General features: G+C 39.5%; 1 protein-coding gene across 5 annotated transcripts in view; it reads right to left on the reverse strand.

The window, feature by feature from the left end:
* The window catches only part of FGD4 (FYVE, RhoGEF and PH domain containing 4), a 199,599-nt gene that overhangs the window by 72,444 nt on the left and 100,715 nt on the right, over nt 1-26,440 (reverse strand). Inside the window, exon 1 of one of the 5 annotated variants that reach the window (XM_004441162.3) lies at nt 16,314-16,942. The exons of the other annotated variants lie outside the window; for them this stretch is intronic. Coding sequence (XP_004441219.1) covers nt 16,314-16,401 — 88 coding nt within the window. The 5' untranslated portion in view covers nt 16,402-16,942. Of the gene's footprint in view, nt 1-16,313; nt 16,943-26,440 lie in introns of those variants that run through there. 5 annotated transcript variants of the gene reach the window in all.

A 26,440-nucleotide genomic window follows, 5' to 3' on the forward strand; every position in this document is an offset into this window, starting at 1 on the left:
ATGTATAAACCCGTTGAAAGGGATACAAGGTAACATGGCAAACTTAACTTTGGGAATTGGGGATGAGGGTGGGGGAGAGAATGAATGGGAACTTTCATGTTTTGCTGTCTATACAGCAAACATGATAAAAAAATATCATTTAAATATTTTATAATGAAAATGTACTTAGAAATTACTTTTATAAAAAGAAAATCTATGAAAGTTGTGAAGCATAGGTATTACAGATTTTTTTAAAAAGCATATGCTTTATATTTGTACACCTATATTCATAGCAGCATTATTCACAATAGCTAAAACATGGAAGCAACTCAAGTGTCTGTTGACAGATGAATGGATAAACAAAATGTGGCATTTACATACAATGGCATATTATTCAGCCTTAAAAAGGAAGGAAATTCTGATACATGCTACAACATGGATGACCTTGTTGAGGCCATTATGCTAAGTGATATAAGCCAGTTAAAAATCACAAATACAGTATGATTCCACTTATATGAGGTACACAGGGTAGTCAAAATCAGAGACAGAATGTAGAATGGTGGTTGCTAGGGACTGAAGGGATGGGAGAATGGAAAGTTATTGTTTAATGGGTACAGAGTTTCAGTTTTACAAGATGAAAAGAGTTCTGTGAATGGCTGGTGGTCATGGTAGCACAACAATTTGAATATGCTTAATGCCAATGAACTGTATACTTAAAATGGTTAAGATGATTAATTTTGTTATGTATTTTTTAACATAATTTAAATTTTTTAATTAAAAAAGCACATCCTTTGCTTAATGAAGAAAGAGTCAAGAAATATTAATACATTCAATTGCCTACTTAGCATGTCCACTAGTATGTCTAATAGCTATCTTATACTCAACATACCCACATCTGACCCCCTCGTCTCCCAACTCTCACCCAAAACCAACTCCCTGGGATCCAAACCCCGGCTGCCAGCAGCGGAGCGCACGCACTTAACCGCTAAGCCACGGGGCCGGCCCAGAGAATGTTACACTGTCAGGAAAAGCAGATTGCTTGAGGTCTTTCAAGTTCAAAAGCAATATGAATTCAAAATAAGCCTTGGAGGTAGGTAACGGTAGATATTTAATATTTTTAAATGTCCTATAGCTGGATGAGCACAAATAAAATATGTAAAAAGGCAATTGTTACTATTGTATTTTTCTTTAAATGCAACAATGTATGCATGCAATGAGAGAAAAGAAATATATAGCCTCTAAAAACACAAAAATAATCTGTTTTCAAGCTAAAATATTTTCTTTTCCTGAAACACATTCCATAATTATTTACTGAAGGACTTTTTTGCTACCCAGAAGGGATGAAAAGGATAACAGTAAAATTTCTAAAGAATGCTATTGCTCCTAGTCTCTTAAAAATTAGAATTCTGTTAAATGAACAGAAATACATCTCACTGAGCTTGTCAAAATTCCAGTTTTGAATAGGAGCTCACAGATGAGACCCATGGTCACAGTGCCTGTTATGTAGCAGTCTTCATATGTCACTACAATTTAAATGTGGACTGTAGGGGTCCAAATCCCTGCTCCCCACTTTCAGGGTGACCATTTATTAGGTGCCATGAAAATGCATAGAAGTGTTGAAAGTGCACATTCCATGATGACTTCTGGATTGGTGCTGGTGTCAGGATTAGGTGCCTTAAGAAACTCAAAGGTGGGTTTGGAAGCAATTAACTGTTTGTCCAAGTTGTTTCTTTTCCCTTTGTTTGCTAAAATGTAACCACCAACCATCATGAAAATGACCAAGCCTCACCACAAGAGCTAGGCCCATGACCTTTGCCTTATTTTATTTTTTTAGTGAGGAAGATCAGCCCTGAGCTAACATCCGTGCCCATCTTCCTCTACTTTATATGTGATGCCGCCACAGCATGGCCTGACAAACAGTGCCTCGGTGCACGCCCAGGATCCAAACCTGTGAACCCCAGGCGGCCGAAGCGGAGTGCACAAACTTAACGGCTTGCGCCACCTGACTGGCCCCACCTTTGCCTTATTTTTAATGCAAAGATCTCTCCAGGGGGAGCTTAGGCCTCATTATGTGTAATCATGTTCTCCAACTGAGCCTGTGCAAGCTAATACCCACCTCTCCCTTTTGAATATTGATTCCCCAACCGAAATAAAACTTTCTGCTTCCCTTTGTTCGAGGACACCATGACTTTGGAAATGATTCCTCATGGCCTCCTATTTGCTGCAAATACACTTTACTTTTTGAGGCAACTTCCATTGGTGTAGAGTCTTATTTAACTCACCAGGAAGCAAGCCCACTTGGTTCGGTAACAGGGGCACAGGCTTGGACGGGCTTGGTCGGGCTTGGTCGGGCTTGGTCGGTGTGTTCTGCTGTGCTTAGTGTTATATCAGATAGAGATGGATCTTCCTCCCGCATCCCCCTGCGACCATCCAGAAGGGGGCTGGAGGCAGCTCTCCCAACTCCAACCATGCACTGATGGAGGTTCCCCTTTTGGCTATATTCAACTAAGAATGTTGGTCAAGATTACAGAAAGCTCTTGCTATTTAAAGCACAAAAATTACTCTGTGTCTGCAGCCATGACTAGAGCAGAAGAGAGGCCACAATCAATTACATCTGTTTCTTTTTGTCTACTTGCAAAGAGCGGTTCTAGTTGACACAACATTGAGTCTGAGGAGGTTCATAGACTGCTGTGCTTTATCTGATAAATTGTTTCCAATTTATAACACCTATTTCTTGGTTCCTTCTTTTATTGCTAAGCATAAACAAGTCGAAGCAATTGGGCCCTAGAAGCACCAAGGTATCCTGTGTCACTGCTGTGCTGGTGATGAGAAATGTCCCTGAGAAGCTGCCTATTCATGCAATCAGATTAAGTGCTAAGTTTTGAAGCAGTCATGCTTTTTGCCAAAGCCTAAGATTCCTAACAGTTTTTTTTGTGTGTGTGTAAGGAAGATCAGCCCTGAGCTAACATCCATGCTAATCCTCCTCTTTTTGCTGAGGAAGACTGGCTCTGAGCTAACATCTATTGTCAATCCTCCTCCTTCCCCCCCCCCCCCAAAGCCCCAGTAGATAGTTGTATGTCGTAGTTGCACATCCTTCTAGTTGCTGTATGTGGGACGCGGCCTCAGCATGGCCGGAGAAGCGGTGCGTCGGTGCACGCCCGGATCCGAACCCGGGCCGCCAGTGGCGGAGCGCACGCACTTAACCTCTAAGCCACGGGCAGGCCCAATTCCTAACAGTTTTAAGCTTTGATATTGATGAATACACCAGAAAGACCTATAAGTATATTACTGTGCAGATGGGTCTGATAACTAATGTTAGATTTCACTGATATGATCATCTGTATCAAAAGGCCAGCTCAGATGCTATGTACATGCACACCTAGGCAGCCTTCTTTGATCTCCAGAAGCATGAGTTTGGCTGTTTCCATGCCAACTGTACCAGTTATTGAATATTATTAAGCACTAAATATACCCTTACAGCAGTTTAAACATTCTTCAGGGCACCTCGGTCAATAACTTTTGTTTGCCTAGGTTCAAATCCTGGCTTCACTTACTACCTGGATGATTGACTTACTCTCCTTGTACCTCAATTTTCTTCTCTGTAAATGAGGATTCATAACAGTACCCCCCTCACAAGGCTGTTGTGAGGATTATGATTTAATTAATTCTAGTAAAAGTACCAGAGCAGTAGCTGGCACATGGTAAGCACGATGTAACTTATTTGCTATTATTATTACTTGTATAATATTCAATGCTGTGTGATGCCAGGGTAGTACATCAGGGGACCAGATCCTTAGCCTCTCCTCCCTCCAGCTTTCTAAGGCCCTTACCTCTTGCCTCCTCCTATGCCTGCCCTGTCTGCTTATATTTGCCCTCACTGCTGCCTAAATCTTGATTTACTACAACCCAGCCCTTGCTCATGCTGGCCATTTGCTTCAGTGCCCAATCCCTCTGCCACTTTCAGGGATTCCCAATAGACCATTTTGGATAAATTTTGGCCAAATAATGACTCTCTTGCAAATTAATAGAACAGTTAATTATTTACAAGTGTATGGCCTGGTACATCAAACATGAATCTCTTATTCAATAAAGATGATAATGAGATAGGCAGGAAGCTAGATATGAGCTGGGAGCAAGGTCACTCCACCAGGTGCAATGTCCTGATTACTCAGCAGCGGCTCTTTGGACGTGCAACACTCCCCCGGGCCCCGACCGAGAGCAGCCCCAAGCATCATTATACCCTCATTTGCACTGTGGTTTTGACCCTGTTGCGGGGGATCACCGCCACGACAGTTCTGGAGATGCCTATGTGAGGAAAAAAATCTCCCCCTCACGATGTGGGGGTGGAGACAATGCCCTGATTGGTCCATCTTCCAAGACCCTCACCCGCCCCTGGGACCCCACCTTCCAAAGCCACGGACCGACCACCACAACTTCGGGGCAGTTGCTCCCTCAAGCCTGCCCGCCCCTCCCACTGGGGGTGTACTTTTGCTTTGCTAATAAAACCTCCTCTGTTAAAACTTCAGCTGTGTGTCCGCTTTCAAATTCCTTTGTGTCTGTGGACCAAGAACCTGGGACCTCACTGCACCGATCTGACCAGTGCCGGTAACAAGAACAGTATTAGTAATGATAAAACAATGCCTGACATTTGATGTGGAGTAGAATTTACTGCAGATGATTTTAATCCTAAACAATTTAATTATTATTCTTCACCCTTGACTTGTGATTGTAAATATGTGTCCTGGATTCCATAAACTTTTTGCATTCTTCCTCCATTTGACATTTCTTCATTTGATATTAGCTAAAATTGCTGTTTTTTTAAACAATCATTTTCTGAAAAGCACATTTAGGTGCTTATGACCACTTAAAGAAACTCAGTATTTAATTTTAATAGATCTCATCTTTATGCCTCCAAAGTACAAACTGTTCTGTAAGCACTGAGAATATCCAATGATCAATAGTAACAAGAGTAACACCTATCAAGCTTCTACTTTATTTCATTCTTTCTTTGTTTTCCCTTTTTGTCTCTCTTTGTACTGAGTGATAACTTTCTAAGCAAAAGGGCCAGGTATTCTGCTAATTACTGGGGACAGGAAGACAAATACGGCATAACCCTTACCCTCACGTAATTCATAGTTTCAAGGGTGAAAGAGATAAGTACAATTTCATAGGAATCTGGAACACTGGCCTCACCCATCCCCATCCCCTTGCTAACTGTGGTTAAGAAGCAACTGCACCAGTCCATGCACAGGATAAGAACCCACACAATGACAATGGCAGAGGGTGAAGAGGAGAGAAATGGCTGTGAGACATACAGAGGAGAAAATTGGTAGGGGACTGGCTGTAGAAGGGAGAGACAGACAGAAGTAAAGGATGATGCTTACTTAGGCTCCTGGCTAACATGACAGGAAAACAGTGCCTTCCACTTTAAATGTGTGTGGTAAGTTTCAGGAGCCTGTGAGACTGTCCAGGATGAACAGTCTGCCCCGACATTCATTAGATTCAGCCCTCCCTAAACACTCCATCTGCCCTCATTTTTCAATCTCATTGTTAAAGTCTTTAGATATATTCCCTGTGATACTTTAAAATATCATTTCACTTCCCTTTTAAGTGGTGGTTGGGGGAGACTATTTGCCTGATGCAGGGCCAACTGTACAGAGGCTCTGACCCATTTACTATTATTTTGGTTGTTTTGGGTCTTATGGTTTAAATCATACTGTGAAAAGCCCGACAGTAAACTTGTTTAACTTTGAACATAGTATTTGTCCAGGAAACCTTTCCATCGTGTATTACAAGTCAGTATCCCATGGAGCTAGCGTGTCTTGGAACACATTTTGGAAAAGTTGCCCCAGGGACTCCTTCCACCGTCCTGACAGCTATTGCTTTGGCTGTTGCCCACACTTTCTCATCTCCAGTATCGGCCCCTCCCCCTGACTTCCCGATGTCATCTTGGCTGCCCTCATGACCCTGACTCTCGAATTATGGACTCAAACTCCAACCTGCCCTCGGCATTTGGGCATGACACTGCTGGCCCCAGCTTCAAGGCTGCACACTCCCACAATGCACTGACCACAGAAGCAGCGCTAGGGGCAGGCCCAGGATGCTTGAGTTCTGCACAAGGAGAACTCCTAAAACTGGAGTAGCCCTTGGCTTAAAAAATCAGGTGAAATCTCATTCTGTAATTCTGCCTGTCCACTTCTATCTCCCTCCTCCTCTCACCTGCAAAATCCCACAGCCTAGCAGTCTTGGAGGCATACAAGTTAGTAAACACAGAAAAATCTCCAAAGGGACTTTTTCTTAAAGTGGTTATAAAACAGGATGTAAAGTATTATAATAATTAGCAATGTAGAAAATAGTAATATGTAGAATAATGCAGGGAGTTTTATTTCACGGAGACAAGCAGAAGATCTCTGAATGTAAAAGCACATCGCTGGCTTTTAATTCTGCTGAGTTGCAAACAGATACAACTGTTCCTTTGCTCTGATACCTCCCTGTGGGTTTAAACCCCAAATTCAGGCAAAACACTCCTTTTGATAAGAAGCTTGATTTCTTCCTGAAGACTTACAACCCATATGCCAACAGAGTATCAGCATAGGCTATGCTACCTGGAAAAAACAACTACTTTTCAAAATGGCCTTTTCTCAACTCATTTGTTCTCTAGACACCAAGAGGAGTTTGTATAAATGCAGTGCAATGCGTAGCTTCAGACAGGGATACACTGATGCTAAGAGGCATGTCCTTCAGTAACATATGCACAAAAATATTTATCCAGAATGTCACAAAAATATTAGCAATCATAACTTGGGATTTAATAGTGCTTTAAAATTTCCACAGTTTACAATGAATTTCCTTGCAAATACTATGACTGTTCTTACTACTATTAGTAATAATGGTAGTAGTAAAATCTAACAATACTGACTGTTTATTCTGAGCCAAGTATGCACTATACGAAGCACTTTATATGCATTATTTCATTTGCTCCTCTAAAGAATCCTATAAGATAAAGTAAGGCAGGCATTTTTATGTCCATTACCAAGATGAGTAAACTGAGGTGGTGTTAAGTGACTAGGCTGATATTAGATATCATATTTACATATATTTGGTAAGTACCTTCTGGACAGGGATTCTAACTCAAAATCGTTTGGTTTTTACTCAGCAGGTAACTGAGTGATTACATCTCTATTATATTACAGCTATTTGCCCTGACCCTGTACCTCTACTTCAGCCAATAGTACGCAGCCAGAAAATTCAAAATACCCAGGTATCAAACAATCCAACTTAAGAAATACAAGATAAGAAGAACACGAATCTCGATCTGGGGGAACTAAAGAGATCAAGGCAGAGTTCCAGGCTTTCTTGCCTCTTCTCAGCTTTGAACCTCTTGCTTGCTTTCTTGCTTCCTCAGATTCCTGATCTCCTTGCTCTGCTGAGGCTGATAAGACCTCCCCATTAAAGACTCTTAGACATCCTCTCTGAAAACCAATGGGCATACTCCCTTAGGTCACCATGCTAGTGGAGTCCTAGTTAGCTCTGAGCTACATAGCTTTGCTTCTGCTATGCCTGACCCAGACGTCTTGAAGGAGAGATCAGAAAAGAAGACCTCATAAGGCACTTTCACATTCGTCATACCACATTTCACCTTCAGCACCCATAAAAGGTATGTAGGACTGTTATAAACTATTACGACTTTAATGAAAAAAAAAAGGTATGTAGGACAGATATCTGCATATTATAGCTGAAGAAAGTAAAGCTGGTAAATAGTGGTAAAGCCAAGTCACACCAGGGCTTTTGATTCCAAGGTCACTGCTGTTTCCTCTACAACTGATGGCCCTGTTATCAGGTCTATTGTGTTTTGCAAGGGAAATGGGCTCATGATCTAGACCTGTATTTCCAGTATTTCTGGGGCTGTGAGGACCCACCGGCATTTGCTCCATTTTGACAAAGACTCCACTCACCACATACAAGCGCTATAGTGATCTTAAATCCAAATGAATTGAAATATTGTTTTGAGAAACTAAACATACTCTTTAAATCATTAACAACATCTTAGTTGTGACAAAACCAAGTTTAAGAAATACTTTGAGTTTTTAAATAATGTCTTAAAATCTGCTCTAAGAAGTTAGGATAATAATAAATGTCCTCAGAGCAAATCAGATCTCTATTCACTTCAAGAATTTTACCAAAACCCAGCAATTACAACCTGCCACAGAGTTCAAAAAACTGAAGTACATTTCTTCTCCACAGTTAGAATATGTGCCAACTTTTTCCCCTACTGAACGGGTAATAAGGGTGGGTTGGAGACAGTAGAAAAAAGGTCAAGAGTTTTACGTATCCATTAATTCAACAAGCACCTTGCAATAGAGGGCACTGTAACAGGCCAGTAAGTGCCAGGCACTATAGTAGCGGTGCTTAGTGTACTATCAGTAAGATCCTCAACCTGCTCTCAAGTAGGAAGATTAAAATGCCCCTCAGTCAGGGGACCACAAACTACAGCCCGTGAGTCTCTCAGTAGGAAGACGAAAACACCTGAATCAGGGGTCTGCAATCCACAGCTCACAGGCCAAATTTGGTCCACTACTTACTTTTGTCAATCAAGTTTTATTGGAATACAGCCACATTCATTCTTTTACATATCGTGTATGATGCTTTTCACTCAATTGGCAGCTGAGTAGTTGCAACAGAAACTATATGGCCCACAAAGCCTAAAATATTTATGATCTGGCCCTTTACAGAAAAAGTTTGCAGACCATGACCTAAATAATAGGGCAACAAACCACAGATTAGTGCTATAATTTTCCAGTCTTGGTTCTGTCCCCAGCTAGCAATATGACCTTGGGCAAGTAAAAACCTCTAGGTTTCAGGGAATTCACTGGCAGCATCATAGTACAGTTGATGTAGCACATCTGGGCTTACAGATGACTCTGGGCTGTATTTGGTAAAATAACAGTGTTATAGGGTACGATCTTTAGTTTTTTATTGGTCTAAATCCTGCATGCCTAGTATGCTATTGATTCAGTTGCCTTCCTAACTTTTTTTTTTTTAACTGGGAAAGATTCAGCCTGAGCTAACATCTGTTGCCCATCTTCCTCTCTCCCTTTTTTTTTTTCCTTCCCAAAGCCCCAGTACATAACTGTATATTCTAGTTGTAGGTCCTTCTAGTTCTTCTATGTGAGCTGCCACCACAGCATGGCTACTGACAGATGAGTGGTGTGGTTCTGCACCCATGAACCGAACCTGAGCTGCCAAAGCAGAACACGCCAAACTTGAACCATTAGCACGCCAAACTTGAACCATTAGGCCATCAGGGCTGGCTCACCTTACTAACATTTATAATAAAAATTACCTTCCCCAGCTATCCACTACATGTGAACCAATAAGCCAACAGGTCATGCTTCTTGGTCAGTGGTTCTCAACCATGAATCACCTGTGGAGCTTTAAAAAAGAAAACTGCAATACCTGGGCTGAATCCCAAACCAATGAAAGCACAATCTCTACAGGGTGGGACCCAGGTGTCAGTGTGTTTTAAAGCCTCCCAGAGGTGATTCCAATGGGCAATCAAGGTTGAGAACCACCATTCCCAGTGTCATGATAATAGGCTTTGGTCAAATTAGTATTTGCAGTAGAAACTGTAGGAAATGAATTCCATAATTTTAAGCTATTAAGCTCAAGTCCCACCAAAATTATATCATAAAATGCAGACACCATGAAGACTTAGTGAAATTTTAATAGAAACGATTTAGACTCACAGCATCAGTTGACTCTTGTTTAAGTCAGCCAATACTTACTTGTCACGGGTGAGGCCCTCTTCACCATGTGGTAGGTGAAGTAAGATTATCCTATTTTTGAATTCACTACTGAAAAAAACCTAGGCATTTCCCAGTTTACTATATGAAAAGCTACCAATTGGGAGCCTTGAGAATTTAAGAGGGAGATAATTTTTGGCTGATGGAGAGTATGGAAAGCTCTCTCTCTAAGGAGAGACTTCTGAAACAATAAAATTAAAAATTTTTATTGACTTCATAAACTCTGAAAGAAATAAAAACAGATGTAAGAAAAGAACTTCAAGGGTAAAAGACAGTTTTTTCCCTAAGATCTATAGCCAACTCATTTATTCAAGATGTCTGGTTTATACATTAACTAAAACCATGGCTTTTCTTCTTCCTTCTACCCACTGCCAAACTATTTTCCATTTATTCACAATAAATTTATCTGCAGGTCCAGAGAGGAGAAGAAAGTCTAACTGGCCAATGTTTCATAAGGTTTGACAGGTTGTTGCTAAAACCAAACAGAACTGTTTTTCATTATCTCAATCACAAGCCACCAAGAACAGACTACTGTTTCTGTTCACAAAAGGGAAAAGCAAATCCTTCCTGACCTTGCTGATTTTCATTAATTTTCTACCTACTTTTCTGGTTTATTTTTCTGAACTTGATTTCTCTAAACTCGATTGTCAGCAGCTAAAACATAGCAGCCTAACACTCCGTGTAAACTAACTTCTGTGAGCGTCTGCCTACTGAACATTGCTACTTAAAATCACTGGCTGACTTCCACCCTCAGCCCACTGCCCTCCAACACTTTGTTCCGCAGTTACTGACACTGCTCATTCACTTTTCAAATCTAAATTTAGCTTCATGGCAACAAGGAATAAAATGAAATCTACCAAGTAGGAAAAGCTCCTTAGGGTCAGCCAGTCCTTCACCCCAAAAGATACTTATTTTAAACACGAATACTAGGGCCAGCCCCATGGCTTAGCAGTTAAGCGCGCGTGTTCCGCTGCTGGCGGCCAGGGTTCAAATCCTGGACGCGCACCGATGCACCGCTTGTCTGGCCATGCTGAGGCCGTGTCCTGCGTACAGCAACTAGAAGGATGTGCAACTATGACACACAACTATCTACTGGGGCTTTGGGGAAACAAAAAGGAGGAGGATTGGCAGTAGATGTTAGCTCACAGCCGGTCTTCCTCAGCAAAAAGAGGAGGATTGGCATGGATGTTAGCTGATCTTCCTCACAAAAAAATAAAAATAAAAAATAAACACGAATACTATCACCATAATCCATGGCCAGGATCAGCCAGACCTGCTGTGAGAAGCAAGGCTACATCCATCTGGGAAGTGCATTTTTCCCCCTAGGAGAAAACAGGTGAATTTGTCAAACTAGAAGTTGAAAAGTCAAAATTTTGACAAGATTATTATTTACTTTGTGACCGTGAGAAAGTTATTTAACTTCCTCATAAATTAGAGACATTTTTACTGCTCTGGTGTCATTGCTTAGGTACAGATCATAGGTAGGGAGATGCAGACCTCAAAAGCTTCCATTTGTGGCTTCTACTGCCACTATTTCTAGCGGCAATTTTAAAAAACATATCTGACAAAGTAGGTGGCTTTCTAAAAAGGGCTGGGTGACAATCTCTAATCTATCCCAATTCTCCTTTTTGATACTCTCTCTTTTAAGACAAACATTAATATAAATCCCACTTTACTAAAAATTTAATATTTAACAGCTTACAAAGTCAGATATTTGCTTTTCTTACTCCTTCCTGTGTAATCACTCCAGCAGGCCTCGTATTTTTTCCCTGGCTAGATTCTAGACCAGGAGCACAATAGCATTATGTGTTCAGCTTCTAACAGTGCAGGGGATTGTTTCAATCATGCAAAACTTAAAAAGCAAATACTGCATCTAGCTTATCTATTATTTCCTATATTTTTTTCTGGCTGACAGAGGGAGGAAGTTAGGAAGAAAAATAAGCCAATTCACCAAATATAACCACTTTTCTAATTCTGAATTTTAAAACTGCATTATGTAAGTCACGTTTAGTTATGTCTAATATGATTGCTCCTACAAAGAAAAAGTTTTACTATTTTATTTATTCAATGCTGAAACCAATCTTATTGCTTCCTTGCTTAAAATCCTTTAATGGGACTGGAAGACCCATAGGAAAAAACTCATTTGCATAAAGGACCCTTCACCATCAGACATCAATCCACCTGTAAAGGCTTCATATCTATCTACTCCCAGCCATGCACCCTAATGGTCTAGCCACATTCCTATCTTCTCCATTCCCGGAATACATTACACTCTTTTCATATGTCTCTGTATGTTTTTGCATATGTTGGGTCTCTTATCTCAATAGTCTTTCTTTAAACACATTAATCTAGTTCCAATGTCAACTTTTTTTCAGGAAATTCCCTTGAATCAAACAGCCAGTCGCTCCTCCTTTTCTATTCTCCCAACATGTATTTTGTGCCTATACTCTGACATTTGTCATGCACAGTCACTGCTTTTAGATGTCTATGATGGAGACAGACACACTTCGTTAAAGGCAGGAGTATGAAAATGTTTTTAGGATTGAGTCTAGTGAATACAGTTATATTTCCCATCTCTAAGCATGTCTCGTTACCATTCTCTTGTATCTAAATAAGGAATTTTAGACTAAAGGGGTATAGAAAATATCTTCTTTGCTCAATTTTTTTAATTCACTATTTTGCTGTTTTTATGCTCTAAATCAAGAAAAAAATTTTATTGGGCAATGTTAAAAGAGAAAAACTGATGATATTCCATATAAATTGGTAACTCCACCAGTTCAATAGTCATTAGGGGGCTTACATTTACAAAATCACAAATAAAATTATTTTCAACCTTTATATATTTCTTTTTACTATACTCAAAATATATTTCATATTTCTAAGTCAGATGATCTAATAATGTGTCATCTTTATTATTCAGATAAATATATTACCATATAGCAAATAACAGTTCATAGAATTTAACTGCTGATTACAGATTTTAAAATGTAGATCAATTTGCAATTATCCAGATGAATTTGGAAACTACATGAAGTATAAATACATAAATAATTCTCACACTTTAATTTATACACTAATTTCTACTCCTTCAAATCAAGCCTTACAAAAACTACTAAGAGGAAACATTTCTAGATTGTTACATTTTATTCTATCTTCTTTCTTTTCCTATCTCCCTCCTACAGAAGAGATTCAAAGAGTTAAATGCCTTAAATGCAGGGGGAAAAAACCAAGAAAAACAAAAGAAGGGGGACATACACCCTTAATACATAGCAAAACATCTTAAATATTCTCTCATCTTACCACAATTTTCTCCATGCAGACAAACTGTTCCCCAAATTTCTTGGTCTCACACCCCAAAACTTCTCCCATCTATTTCCTCTCTCCCAACAGAGTCCTGTAATTCATAGTCCAAAATCATTTATTGAGTCCATCCGTAGGCTCCAGTCTCACTACCCACTCCACCCGTTCTTTATAATCGTGATCAACTTGGCCTCTCAGACTTCCAACGGGAAGAAACTCATTACTCAGATTCTGCTTAAAAAGGTAGACCAGAAACTAGTAAGCAGAATATTTACCCTATAAAAGAGAATTGCAGGAAGGAAATGAAGAACACCATAAATATTTATAACTTATTAACTTCTTAGTATTCCTGCTCAGTTAGCTTTAAGTTTCCTAATAGAAAAGGTCATATCAATATTGAAAATGTATTCTTTCACTCATCTAATATTGGTGACACACCCAGTATATATCAGTTGTTTTTCTAGACCCTAGAGATACAGCAGTGAACCACGCAAGAGAAAAAGCATTTATAACACATGCTAGACAGTATAAAGTGCGATGAAGAAAACAAAGCTGAATAAAGGAGAGAAAGGGTGCTGTTGGGTGAGGGAGTTCAACGAAGGCTTCCCTGATCAGGTGACAGTTGAGTAGAGACATGAAGGGAGTGAAATACACAAATATTTGGAGGATTAGCATTCCAAGCAAAGGATAAAACTACAAAAGTCCTAATGTAGGAGCATAGTTGTATTCAAAGAGAAATAAGGAAGACAATGTGTGGACAGATAAGAATGAGCAGGGAGTGTCTTTGTCACTGAGGTCAGGGCCGGCCCATATATATATATTCCCAGACTAAGGTTTAATAACCACCACGTACGGGCCGGCCCCGTGGCTTAGCGGTTAAGTGCGCGCGCTCCCCTGCTGGCGGCCTGGGTTCGGATCCCGGGCGCGCACCGACGCACCGCTTCTCCGGCCATGCTGAGGCCGCGTCCCACATACAGCAACTAGAAGGATGTGCAGCCATGACATACAACTATCTACTGGGGCTTTGGGGGAAAAAATAAATAAATAAAATCTTTAAAAAAAAAAATAATAATAATAACCACCATGTAGAATGACCAAATTCCATGACTAACATTATTTTTCTTCTCATAGACATTTTCCTTCTGCCTCCTTCAACACATGACCAACCAACTACAGACCCTGGGTCAATAAGCAGAGGGAAAAAACCTCAGAAGGATCTGATCTAACAGGGCTTAGCAGGTACTGTGGTAGGAGATAAGTCAGAGAACATATTTAAATCAGGGTGAAGATGTTTAAAACTATATTTCAGGCCAATAAAAATTAGCTACCCATTTTATAAAGAAAAAAGAGCACAGAGACTAAAGATGATTATCAGAGGATAGATCAGAAATGGGGTGGAGATGGATAGATCTCTAAGCACCTAGGAAAAGGCCTTTTTATTTTTTGAACAATGGTGTTCTAGTGTCTAAGCAGAGTTGGTCAAATTTAAATCTTAATCTTGGATTGCAATTTAAGTTACATATAGTTTGGATGAATATCAAATGAAGACCATATTATCATCTCTGCAAAGACTGAATACTTCTTATTGAGTCATTCATCACACTCCATTTTTCACTTTTCTATTTTCACGTGAGTTTGCCTACAAGCATAAGTTTTTAAAAGTTTCTTCAAGTCAATAAAAAAAGATAAACTTTTACAAATAATATGTACATTAAATATGCATATTTAAAATTTTTCTTAGACAACTTAATAGCAATAAAATAACCCAGTAGTGTGGGCAGGAAGTGCTACATTACTTCTCTTCAGTTTAAAACCTTAAAAGGAACTTGTACAGCCCACATAATTGTAGTGGCCACTCACTACAGGGAGTTGTCCATTACAGCAGAAAATGCTAGTAGCAGTTCTCTCTCCATTTGAGAGCTGCCTGCCAGGAGGGAACACCAACTCTCTCCAATCATCCCTAACTGTTTGAAGATGGACTGAGAAGGGACAGAAGCTGTTTCAGGCAAAGAGAGAACTTCGATGGAGAAAGAATATACTTCCCTTTCGCTACTTTTAAAAAAATTTTCATATTTAGAGTGCAATGGTAAACCATGGAGAGATCACACAAACCTCACACTTTATGCAAGAATAGTGGAACCGTTTGTACAAAGGAACTGAGGCTTCTGCCTGGTTGAGGGAGGAAGCTGGGGCAGGCATGGACCGGGCTACTCCATCTCTAGCGACTACTAGAACCTGGGAACAGAGCCAGCCCAGGCTGTGCAGCTGCTGCAGGAGCCTCAACTTCCCGACGGCAGGACCACGACCAACCCCACCCTTGGGCTTCCACACTCCGTGCAAGCTCCACGGAGGCCAAAAGAAGAAAGGAATGACACCACAAGAAAGAAGGAGCGACACCACAAGAAAGAGAATCTTGGTAACTACGAAGGCTGCCTGCTTGAAGGTTCAGCTCATCTTGTTTAGCAGTATGAGACGTTCCTCAGGAAGGTACATATCCATGCAGAAACAACAGGAAAACAGCTATACCAAACAAACCCATTTCAATTTTAAAAAATATTTTTAGCAGAAATTTCCTGTCACATGATTACATTTCTACCACACAGGAGAATTTCATTCCTCTTTGAAAGAATCAATTTCTCATTAATACACACTCTCGAGTATTGGAGGGAAAAAGAGTAGCTTAATATCATTAACAACAACAACAAAATCCACGCCTATCTCTACAATGTTGTCTTATATGGAAACACAAGTAATGAGCACTCCCCTGAACTTTGCTAAAAGAAGACAACTGGGATGGTGAGGATTTGTTTGTTTGAACAGAATAGTGCTCCATGCAGCACTAGAAAAGGATTGGTGGTAAACATTTCTTAGCTTTGTTCACACCAAAAATGGAAGAAACAAAAGAAAACTTGATTTCTTTCTCTGCATTCCATCCCTCAGTGACTGAATTTTCAAACTTTTCTAATGTTAGTAAGGATGAGTCAGAGAAAGAGAACTATTAAATAAATTTGTATTTTGCTAACCCAGAAGCCGCCTCCGGGAAGAGCCAAAAACCACGAATATAGTTCATATTTTAATGTTAAAGTTGAAAAATAATGTAAACCTTATTCTTAACTTTAAAACAAAACCAAACTCTACCACTTTTATGTCCCTCGGCTGTACTATAAAAGGACCCACACACACTGAAAAAAAAAACAGGAGAAAGATACACCAGAAAATGAAACCACTTACCTTGGTCAGTGGACATGATTTCACATATGATAATTAGTCTACTTTGGTTTGATAAAAAAAAATTTGGCTCTATTCTTCTAAAGTTCATGTGACAAATCTCACTCCTGGCTTTAAAGCCTCTGGTAGACTGGAGATCACAGAGATCAGCCAGGAGCTCTGATCGGTGCACTGTTTACTTCAAGGCATTCTTAGACCTTACTGCTCAAAGACAACCTCATGCATAATATGCCACACCTCCCAGAGGAAGGGCTGCTACAGTGTTTTTCACAAGACCAAGTATATGAGGATGGAGAGACTTCTATTTATTACGGTAAAATAAACAACAACGGAGGCACATGGAAGCTCAAATGCACCAGAAATACATTTGGGAATAGGACGGTTTATAAACTAATTCCTTAACGATTAGTAATGCTCTAAAAAAGCCAACATGAAAACAGTTTGTTTCCACTTTAACTGGGTCCATGCCCTGGACCAAAGAGATTACAGATGTAGGAGTCACAGGCTGAAGATGTTAAAACGTTAATTTGAATTATCTCAAATGCTATCTTGCCACTTACGACTTTCCATTTTAGCAGCGCTCATTGATCTTGGTGAATAAATAGTGCAGACTGAATAAATACTACTCATAAATTTTCTAAGGAAACCAAGTTTCACATGGTATTTCAGAACACTGTTTGACTGGTAAAATATTTATTACTCATTTTTATATATCTTTACAAGCTTATATCATTTAATCAGTACTGTAAAAATGTCTCATAGCCCGAAAAACTAGAAAATGTCAATTAAAATATTTATAAAATCACGATGAAGTAACAGGCTAGCGAAGCACCCTCCTGGTTGAAGATAACCCCTGCCATCCTCCACTGTGTCCAGATGCAGCAGTTCTCACACTGTAGTGTGCATCAGGTCACCTGGGCGGCGTTTGAAAACGCACAGTGCCTGGTTCCATCTCCAGAGTTGAATTCAACCAGTCTGTGGAGGAGCCCCAGAATTTGCATTTCTAACAAGCTCCCAGGTGACGCTGACACTGCTGGTCTGGGACTGCACTTCAGGGACCACACTTGGAGAACCATCGGGGCAGTGACTTCCTGTCTGGAGTCTCGACACACTCACTGACGGCCTAAAGCTCTGGCTCAACTGCACCTGCTTGTTAGTTGTCATACAGTGACAGCTGCATGTTGCTGTGATGCTGAAAGCTACGCCACCGGTATTTCAAATACCAGCAGGGTCACCCATGGTGGACAGGTTTCAGCGGAGCTTCCAGACTAAGACAGACTAGGAAGAAGGACCTGGCCACCCACTTCCGAAAAAAAAATTGGCCAAGAAAACCCCTTGCATAGCAGTGCAGCATTGTCTGATATAGCACCAGAAGGTGAGAGGATGGCAAAAAAGACAGGGCAGGGTTCTGCTGTTGTATACAGGGCCACTAGGAGTCAGAACAGACTCGATGGCACTAACAATGAAAAGGAATTGCTGAGCCAGCCCTGATGGCCTAGTAGTTAAAGTTCCACTCTTCTTCAGCAGCCCAGGTTCGGTTCCCAGGTGCTAAACCACACCACCTGTCCGTCAGTGGCCATGCTGTGGTGGTGGCTCACATAGAACTATAAAGACTTACAACTGGAATATACAACTATGTACCATGGCTTTCGGGAGGGAAAAAAAAGAGAGAGAGAGAGGAAGATTGGCAACAGATGTTAGCTCAGGGTGACTGTTTCCCAGCAAAAAAAAAAAAAAAAAAGGAATTGCTTAATGTCAGGGCAGGGGGGCAAGGCTCAGGATGAGATATGAGGGACTCACATATACATTCAAATGGGACTTACAGAACTTCTACCTGCTCATCAGGAAGTGGGAGTTATCGACCTGATAACTCTTAATAAAAGAAATTTGCTTGCATATTAGGCATGAATGGGTTTTATAACTAGTCTAAAAAGAATAGACAATTAAAACACAGAGAAAAGGAGTCAAAGAAACAGAAGAAACCTGAATTGTCTATTTCCTTCACAAACTCCACCCATGTGTTTAAATTTCACCGTAGCAGGAAAACTGTTTAGATTTGATTCCAAGACCACTAAGCCTTGGCAAATTTCAGTAATGTAAAAAACAGAATGTTTCTCTGTCATAAAAATGCCCCAACTTCTGTGGTTCCTAAGCTTTGATAGCAATGTTTAAATTACAATCTCAGGTTTGGTTTTCAAACAAATACCTTTTCGTTTTTTGTAGCTAAAATTTACTTAGTGCCAGGTGCTGTTAACCACTTTCCATGCAGCATTAAATCCTCACTTTAAGGTAATAATAATGTATCACTATTTTACAGAAGACAGTCACTCTTCTGCAAAAAGATTAATACAGGTAAGGTAAGGAATAATAATTTATTACCATTTTGCAGAAGAGAAAACTAGGTTTCAGAGGTTAAAAATCTTGGCCAGTAACCCTAGTAAAATGACAATCTTTAAGAAATTAAATTCACCTCTGTACAATAACTTAAGATATAATTGGGGGCCGGCCCAGTGGCATAGTGGTTAAGTTTGTGCACTCCGCTTCAGTGGCCTGGGGTACAAGGGTTCGGATCCCAGGTGTGAACTTACACACCGCTCAACAAGCCATGCTGTGGTGATGTCCCACATACAAAATAGAGGAAGACTGCCATGGATGTTAGCTCAGGGACAATCTCCCTCAAGCCAAAAAAAAAAAAAGAGGAAGACTGGCAACAGATGTTAGCTCAGGGCCAATCTTCCTCACCAAAAAAATAAAAAATAAAGGGGCCAGCCCCAGGGTGTAGTGCTTAAGTTTGGCACGTTCTGCTTCAGCGGCCCAGGTTCATGGGTTCAGATCCCGGGCATGGCCCCACACCACTCGTGAGCCATGCTGTGGCAGCGTCCCATATACAAAGTAGAGGATGTTAGCTCAGGGCTAATCTTCCTCAGCAAAAATAAATAAATAAAAAAAATGGTTTTTAAAAAAAGATATAATGGGGCTGGCCTGGTGGCTTAGTGGTTAAGTGCACACGCTCCACTGGCGGCCTGGGTTCGGATCCTGGGCGCGCACCAACGCACCACTTCTCTGGCCATGCTGAGGCCGCATCCCACATACAGCAACTAGAAGGATGTGCAACTATGACATACAACTATCTACTGGGGCTTTGGGGAAAAAAAAGGAGGAGGATTGGCAATAGCTGTTAGCTCAGAGCCGGTCTTCCTCAGCAAAAAGAGGAGGACTAGCACGGATGTTAGCTCAGGGCTGATCTTCCTCACAAAAAAAAAAAAAAAAAGATATAATGGAATCCACTTTTGAATCTTTTTTTTTTCCTGGGGAAGATTTGCCCTGGGCTAACATCTGTTGCCAATCTTCCTCCTGTTTTTTAATGTGAGCTGCCACCACAGCGTGGCCACTGACAGATGAGTGGTGTGGTTCCACACCCGGGAACCGAATCCGGGCCGCCAAAGTGGAGCACACTAAACTTTAACCACTAGACCACCGAGGCTGGCCCTTAATCCACTTTTGAATCTTTATACATAGGTGAAAACCAGAAAACCAAAACATGATTTGCAACCAGGAAGTGATAATTAAAATAAAATATAACTATTATCATTGACTCTCACTGTCCACAAGTGGATAATCTGCAATTATATTCGGCATCTGCCACAAACTTGTAACTAAATTCTAAGCTGCCCAATAGCAGCCATGGCAGTTTCTCATAAAGTTAAACATGCACTTCCATATAACCCAGTCATCACACTCCTAGGGACTTACCCAAGTAAAATGAATCCTTACATTCACACAAAAACCTGTACATGAATGTTTACAGAGGCTTTATCCATAATCACCAAAAGCTGGAAAACACCGAATTGTCCTTCAATTAGTGAATGGATAAGCACACTGTGGTAAATCCATACAATGGCGTAACACTCAGCAATAACAAAGAATGAACTAAGGACACTCGTACGTACATTAGAAAGAAACTGATTTAAAAGGCTACATATGTATGATTCCATATGACATTCTGGAAATGGTAAGTCTATAGGGACAGAAAATAGATTTGAGGTTGCAGGGGCTGGTGGTGTGGGAAGAGACTGACTGATTACAAAAGGGCCCGGTGGAATTTTCGAAGGTGATAGGACTATTCTCTATCTTCATCGTGGTGGTGGTTACATGACTGTATGCATTTATCTAAACTCAGAATTGTACCCTAGAGAGGGTGAATTTTGCTGTATATAAATTATCCCTTAATTTTAAAAAATTAAGGAGCAAATAAAAAAATTTATTCTTTAAAAAAGCAAAAGGCTATGAAATGGATGGTTTGTCTTGGATAGCGTAAACTCAAAATTAAATCATTTTTGGTACATCCATTGCCTTTCTCATCATCATCAATAGTAGAGATAATCACTGGTTCATTTTGTTTCGTGTGATTTTAAAAAACTTTGAAAAATTCAAAAGTGACCTAATTAGCCACACAAAGTCCATTTGTGAACATTGAAATTTATGATAGTATATTTAAAAGGACTTTTCAAATAAATGTTTAGATAATTTAGTAAGATTATTTGTTATATCAGTCCTAAAAAATATCTAAAATCCATGCTAACCAACTCACAGCTATTCACAAAATACCCTGTGCACTGAAGACTTAATGGGCTGTCACCAGGCTCTTAAGGCTTCTTCTCCTTATAGAGAGGTTATTTCTTTACAAATTCTATAGAGTAAGGAACTCAGAAAGTTCTGTCAAACATTTACATGGTATTTCATAACCACTTGCTTTTTCATTATATTGAACTTAGTTTACTTTTTATTAAAGGCTACCTGTATTATTTTCAATAGCTTACCAATTCTAATAGAAATGATCTAAAAAATTTTACCATGCAACCTGTGTTTCCTGAATTAAAATGTATTAATCTATAATGTTTAAAAAAAGGTGAGGGGGGACTAAGTTGTCTGGCCTAGCATTTTTATTTAAAGCTACCTGGCACATCATCTATCATATAAATGAAAACTTCAACATACTAATGGCAAAGTTGGCTTTAATAGTTATTTACTAATAAACATATATCAGCAAAAAAATAACAAGACAATTATATCAAGTGAATGTTAGGATTTCACTTTGTTCAGATAGAACAAGGAGTAGGAAAAAGTAATTGAAGTACTTTTGACCTTCAGTTATCAACTAAGGAGTAAAATCTTCAAACTGATTTTCCAATATTAAACTGGCAGGCAATCTCCATTTTCATAGAAGGAAACTAATCTGAATCTTAACCCATTTTGCACTCTTTAGTCTTCTAATAACAATCTAATAAAATCAAATAACAATTTGGTATTAAAATGATCCCTTTGTTGGCTTAAAAAAACAAGTTTTAATTTGAAAAACCAACCAATTGATGCATAATTTCCATTTTGCATGTCTGTGAGCCTTAATGAAGTGAGGCCTGCAAATTCTTGAATACATGCCAAGTAAATCCTGTTGCTTGAATATTTTTGTACCAAACTATTTTTATACAGATCTTCAAAGCAAGCCTATTATCCCTGAATCTCTATTCTTTTTTTTTTTTAATTTATTGTAAGTGTTTCATATTAATTCTTTAGATATGCAGTTCAAGTCCCAACGTAGACAGTACTCCTCAAACTAGGGTTTCTGGATGGATGACAACACAATCCTAGATTAAACTGCTGGCCATTCTGGGTTCTAACTCAATTCCATTACTCTTCTACTTGAGAAGCCCATGGAAAGCTCCACATCTTTCTAATGGCATATGGATAGGGATAGTTTACATATTTTAGGGATATGGTTTAGGAGAAGAAACCTTGTATCTGAAACATCATCTGACTTTAGTAATTCTCTTCTAATAAAAAATATATAATCCCAGAGAACGAAAACACTCTTTCCTAACCTAAATTATTGAATTGACCCTCATGCCCCTATTTATAGCCTGTCTGACCTTATCTGTGTGGATTTCCTGCATCACACCACTTATTTCATATGTTCACATACACAGCTCAACCCTAAACACAGTTTAAGTTGGTGATATTCTTCTCTTTTGGCGTCTCCCCCCAGCATGGTCCACTCTTTTCTCTGTCTGGCATGCCTTTTATCTAATTTTGCTTTTGTACTAATCCCAGGTAACTGATATTATCTAAATTCAAAGCAGAAACAAAGTTAATTGATAAATATGGTGTTTCTTTAATTATGACCATTATTATTTTTACAGAACATCTTTGGATTCCACTTGATCAATGCCAGGTAACTACCCTAACACTGGAGGAGGTACATATTTCCTGTAAGTAAATCACATTCACTTCATCAAGCAGTTAACTCTGAGATTTCAAATTCTACATTTCTCATCTTGCCACCACCTAGATTTCTACCATTCCTACTCTAAACTCTGGAATGAATCCATTCTTAGCTCCCATAACAGCTTCATTAAAGAACATATACAAAGCACTTAATACCACGCGGGACACACAGATGTTCATTTCTCTTTGCTCAATCCCTCCTTATTATCACAGTCCTGCTGCCTCACTCACCTCCCAACAGTCACTCTTTACAAGTAAGTGCTTTCTCTAGCAGTTTAGTGTCCTTTACCTGCACTCCTTTCATCTATATCTACATAACAATGTCCACCTGTAAGGTTCTAGGCCACCTGTAAGGCCAATACATGGCCAAAGTTGCCATGTATTGCAAGTAAACTATTATTCCAACTATTTAACGGTACAGAATTTCAGTTGGGAAAGATGAAAGAGTTCTAGAGATGGATGGTGGTGATGATGGTAGAACAATGGGAATGTACTAATGCCACAGAACTATACACTTAAAAATGGCTAAAATGGTCAATTTTATGTTATGTATATTTTACAATAAACTAGAACATTTTCCACCATCAATTTATGCTATCCAACCTCAGTCAGCCTATCCTTGCTACTCCCCAATCTATTCGTTCATGCTTATGAGTTCATAGACTATCACAGACTCTCCACTGCTTGTACTGTTCCTTTGCAGTCTTCTCTTTCTTCTCTACTCTTACCTACTTCTGCACTATGCAGAAGAATCTAAAACGTCTGTTTTCAGTACCAACCTCTCTCTTCAGCTTCATGATCTCATTTCTGTAAATCTGCAAACTCCCTCCTTCACTGGAGAAGGGAAATTTAAACTTTATCTTAAAGGATAAGTAGGATTTCATTAGGTAGCAAAAGGAAGGAAAGGATCTTATTTCAGGTCTGTAGTGAGGAAATGTGTGGCAGATTTGCAAACTTCATTACAGCTTGCAGAACTCACCAGCTGATATCCTCAAAAGCTGCTTACTGCACTTAGAATGAAATCCAAACATCATGGAAGGCCTGAAGGCTCGGTCCCCTGCTTACCTTTCTAGCCTCATCTCTTGCCACTTTGCTTTCAAAGTATGTTCCCAAACCGTGTCCCCTCTATCAATCACCGGTTTTGAGAAGGAAGTCAACAAAAATGTTTTCTTTTCATAAATTTCCACAGGAACCTATTATTTTTTCCAACTTTGAAATAACTATGCAGCTTCCAAAAAAGGCTCCTCTGAGGCTTTAAGAAAATAAAACTTAGGCTTTGCCCTTGCCAGGTCAGATAAAGGGTCAAGTACAGCCAATTACTTGCTAGTAACTTAGGAGAGAAGAGGGAGGGCTTTTATTTCTCTATTTTTTGATCAGCAGCCTCATCCAGATTTCTTTTAATTACTGTCTTCTTTTCCCCAAGACACTAATGCACAGCTTGCGGGTATAACAGCAGCTGCTTAGGCCTTTTCTGTTGTCCCAAATATTCTTAAAGGACAAACTCATAATGTGGAAAGAACAGATATCCTAAATATAACCAGCACCATCCTATCTTTGCAAATCATCCACTCTAATCAGCCCACAGGTAAAGTCACATTTAAACATGCAGCTTCCTGTTTGATGTAATCTCAGAAGTATAAGATAGGAATAAAGAACACTCCAAAGAAAGAAAGATAGAATATTAGCAGATCCAGATTTCAGTAAGCGTTTAGATAACTTTTTCTACTGTCTTTGTGAGAGGAATTAAGATCAAGGATAAAAAGGGAACTAATTAAAAGAAAAAGAAACAGCCCATTTCCATCATATGGAATATAATAGAACAAAGCTGGAGGCATCACAATCTCTGACTTCAAAACATACTACAAAGCGATAGTAATTAAAACAGCATGGTACTGGTACAAAAACAGACACACAGATCAATGCAACAGAATTGAAAGCCCAGAAGTAAAACCTCACATCTACGGGCAGCTAATCTTTGACAAAGGAGCTAAGAACATATAACGGAGAAAGGAAAGTCTCTTCAATAAATGGTGCTGGGAAAACTGGACAGCCACTTGCAAAAGAATGAAAGTAGACCATCTTCTTCTGCCAAACACAAAAATTAACTCAAAATGGATCAAAGACCTGAAAGTGAGACTTGAAACTATAAAAACTCCTGGAGGAAAATATAGGTAGTACACTATTCGTCATCGGCCATAAAGGAATCTTTTCAAATTCCACGTCTACTCAGACAAGGGAAACAAAAGAAAAAATAAACAAGTGGGACTTCATCAGATTAAAGAGCTTCTACAAGGCAAATGAAACCAGGATCAAAATGAATAGGGAACCCACCAGCTGGGGAAAAATATTTGCAAACCATATATCTGACAAGGGATTAATCTCCATAATATATAAAGAACTCACGCAACTGAACAACAAAAAAAAAACAAACAACCCAATCAAAAAATGGGCAGAGGAAATGGACAATTCTCCAAAGAAGATATACAGATAGCCAATAGGCACATGAAAAGATGCTCAACATCACTAATTATCAGGGAAATGCAAATCAAAACCACACTAAGATATCATCTTATACCCATCAGAATGGCTATAATCACCAAGACAAAAAACAACAAATGCTGGAGAGGCTGTGGAGAAATGGGAACCCTAATTCACTGCTGGTGGGAATGCAAACTGGCACAGCCTCTATGGAAAACAGTATGGAGATTCCTCAAAAAATTAAAAATAGAAATACCTTATGATCCAGCAATCCCACTACTGGGTATCGACCCAACAAACCTGAAATCAACAATCCAAAGAGGCTTATGCACCCCTATGTTCATCACAGCATTATTCACTATAGCCAAGACATGGAAGCAACCCAAGTATCCCTCAACTGATGACTGGATAAAGAAGATGTGGTATACATATAACATGGAATACTATTCAGCCATAAAAAAAGACAAAATCGTCCCATTTGCAACAACATGGATAGACCTGGAGGGTACTATGTTAAGCGAAATAAGCCAGAAAGAGAAAGACAAACACTGCATGATTTCACTCATATGTTGAAGATAAACCAACACACAGAGAGAACTGTTGGGTGGTTACCAGGGGCAAGGGGGGTAGAGGGTGGGCACAAGGGGTGGAGGGATGCATTTATATGGTGACTGATAAACAATAATGTACAACAAAAATTTCACACTCACACACAAAAAAACACTCCCCCCCCAAAAGAAAAACAAACAGCCCATTTCCATCATATGAGTCTTAATTGATAATTGGGTACTTGATAAATTATAAATTTACTTGCTTGACATTTTCAAATTATTACCCTGACAATCTATATATTGTGAACTTTCCCAATAATGCTGAAACAGAAACAGGTTTTCAATATTACACTAAGCATTATAAAATATCCATATAGTCTTTAAGATATATACTTTAATTTGTACATTAATCACTAGTAGAACTCAAGATAATCTTTTTTTTTTTCTTGGTGAGGAAGATTGGGCCCTGAGCTAATACCTGTTGCGAATCTTCCTCTTTTTGCTTGAGGAAGAGTGGCCCTGAACTAACATCTATGCCCATTCTCCTCTATTTTGTATCAAGTGTCCTCGTCGGCTTGATGAGTGACGTAGCTCCATGCCTGGGATCAGAACCCACGAACCCGGGCTGCCAAAGTGGAGCATGCCAAACTTAACCACTATGCCACTGGGCTGGCCCCTAAATAATCTTTTATTAGTAAACAGCTCACTGTCCATGAAGTATGGCATATCTTTATCCTCTACAGAAGGTAGTAAAGGTAAATGTATCTAGCCTTTAGGCAGATAACACAAATGGGTAAGGATACAGGTTTAAAACAGTAT

Source organism: Ceratotherium simum, chromosome 17 (assembly GCF_057802395.1).
Source record: "Ceratotherium simum simum isolate JZ-2026a chromosome 17, ASM5780239v1, whole genome shotgun sequence".
NCBI classification, from domain to species: domain Eukaryota; kingdom Metazoa; phylum Chordata; class Mammalia; order Perissodactyla; family Rhinocerotidae; genus Ceratotherium; species Ceratotherium simum.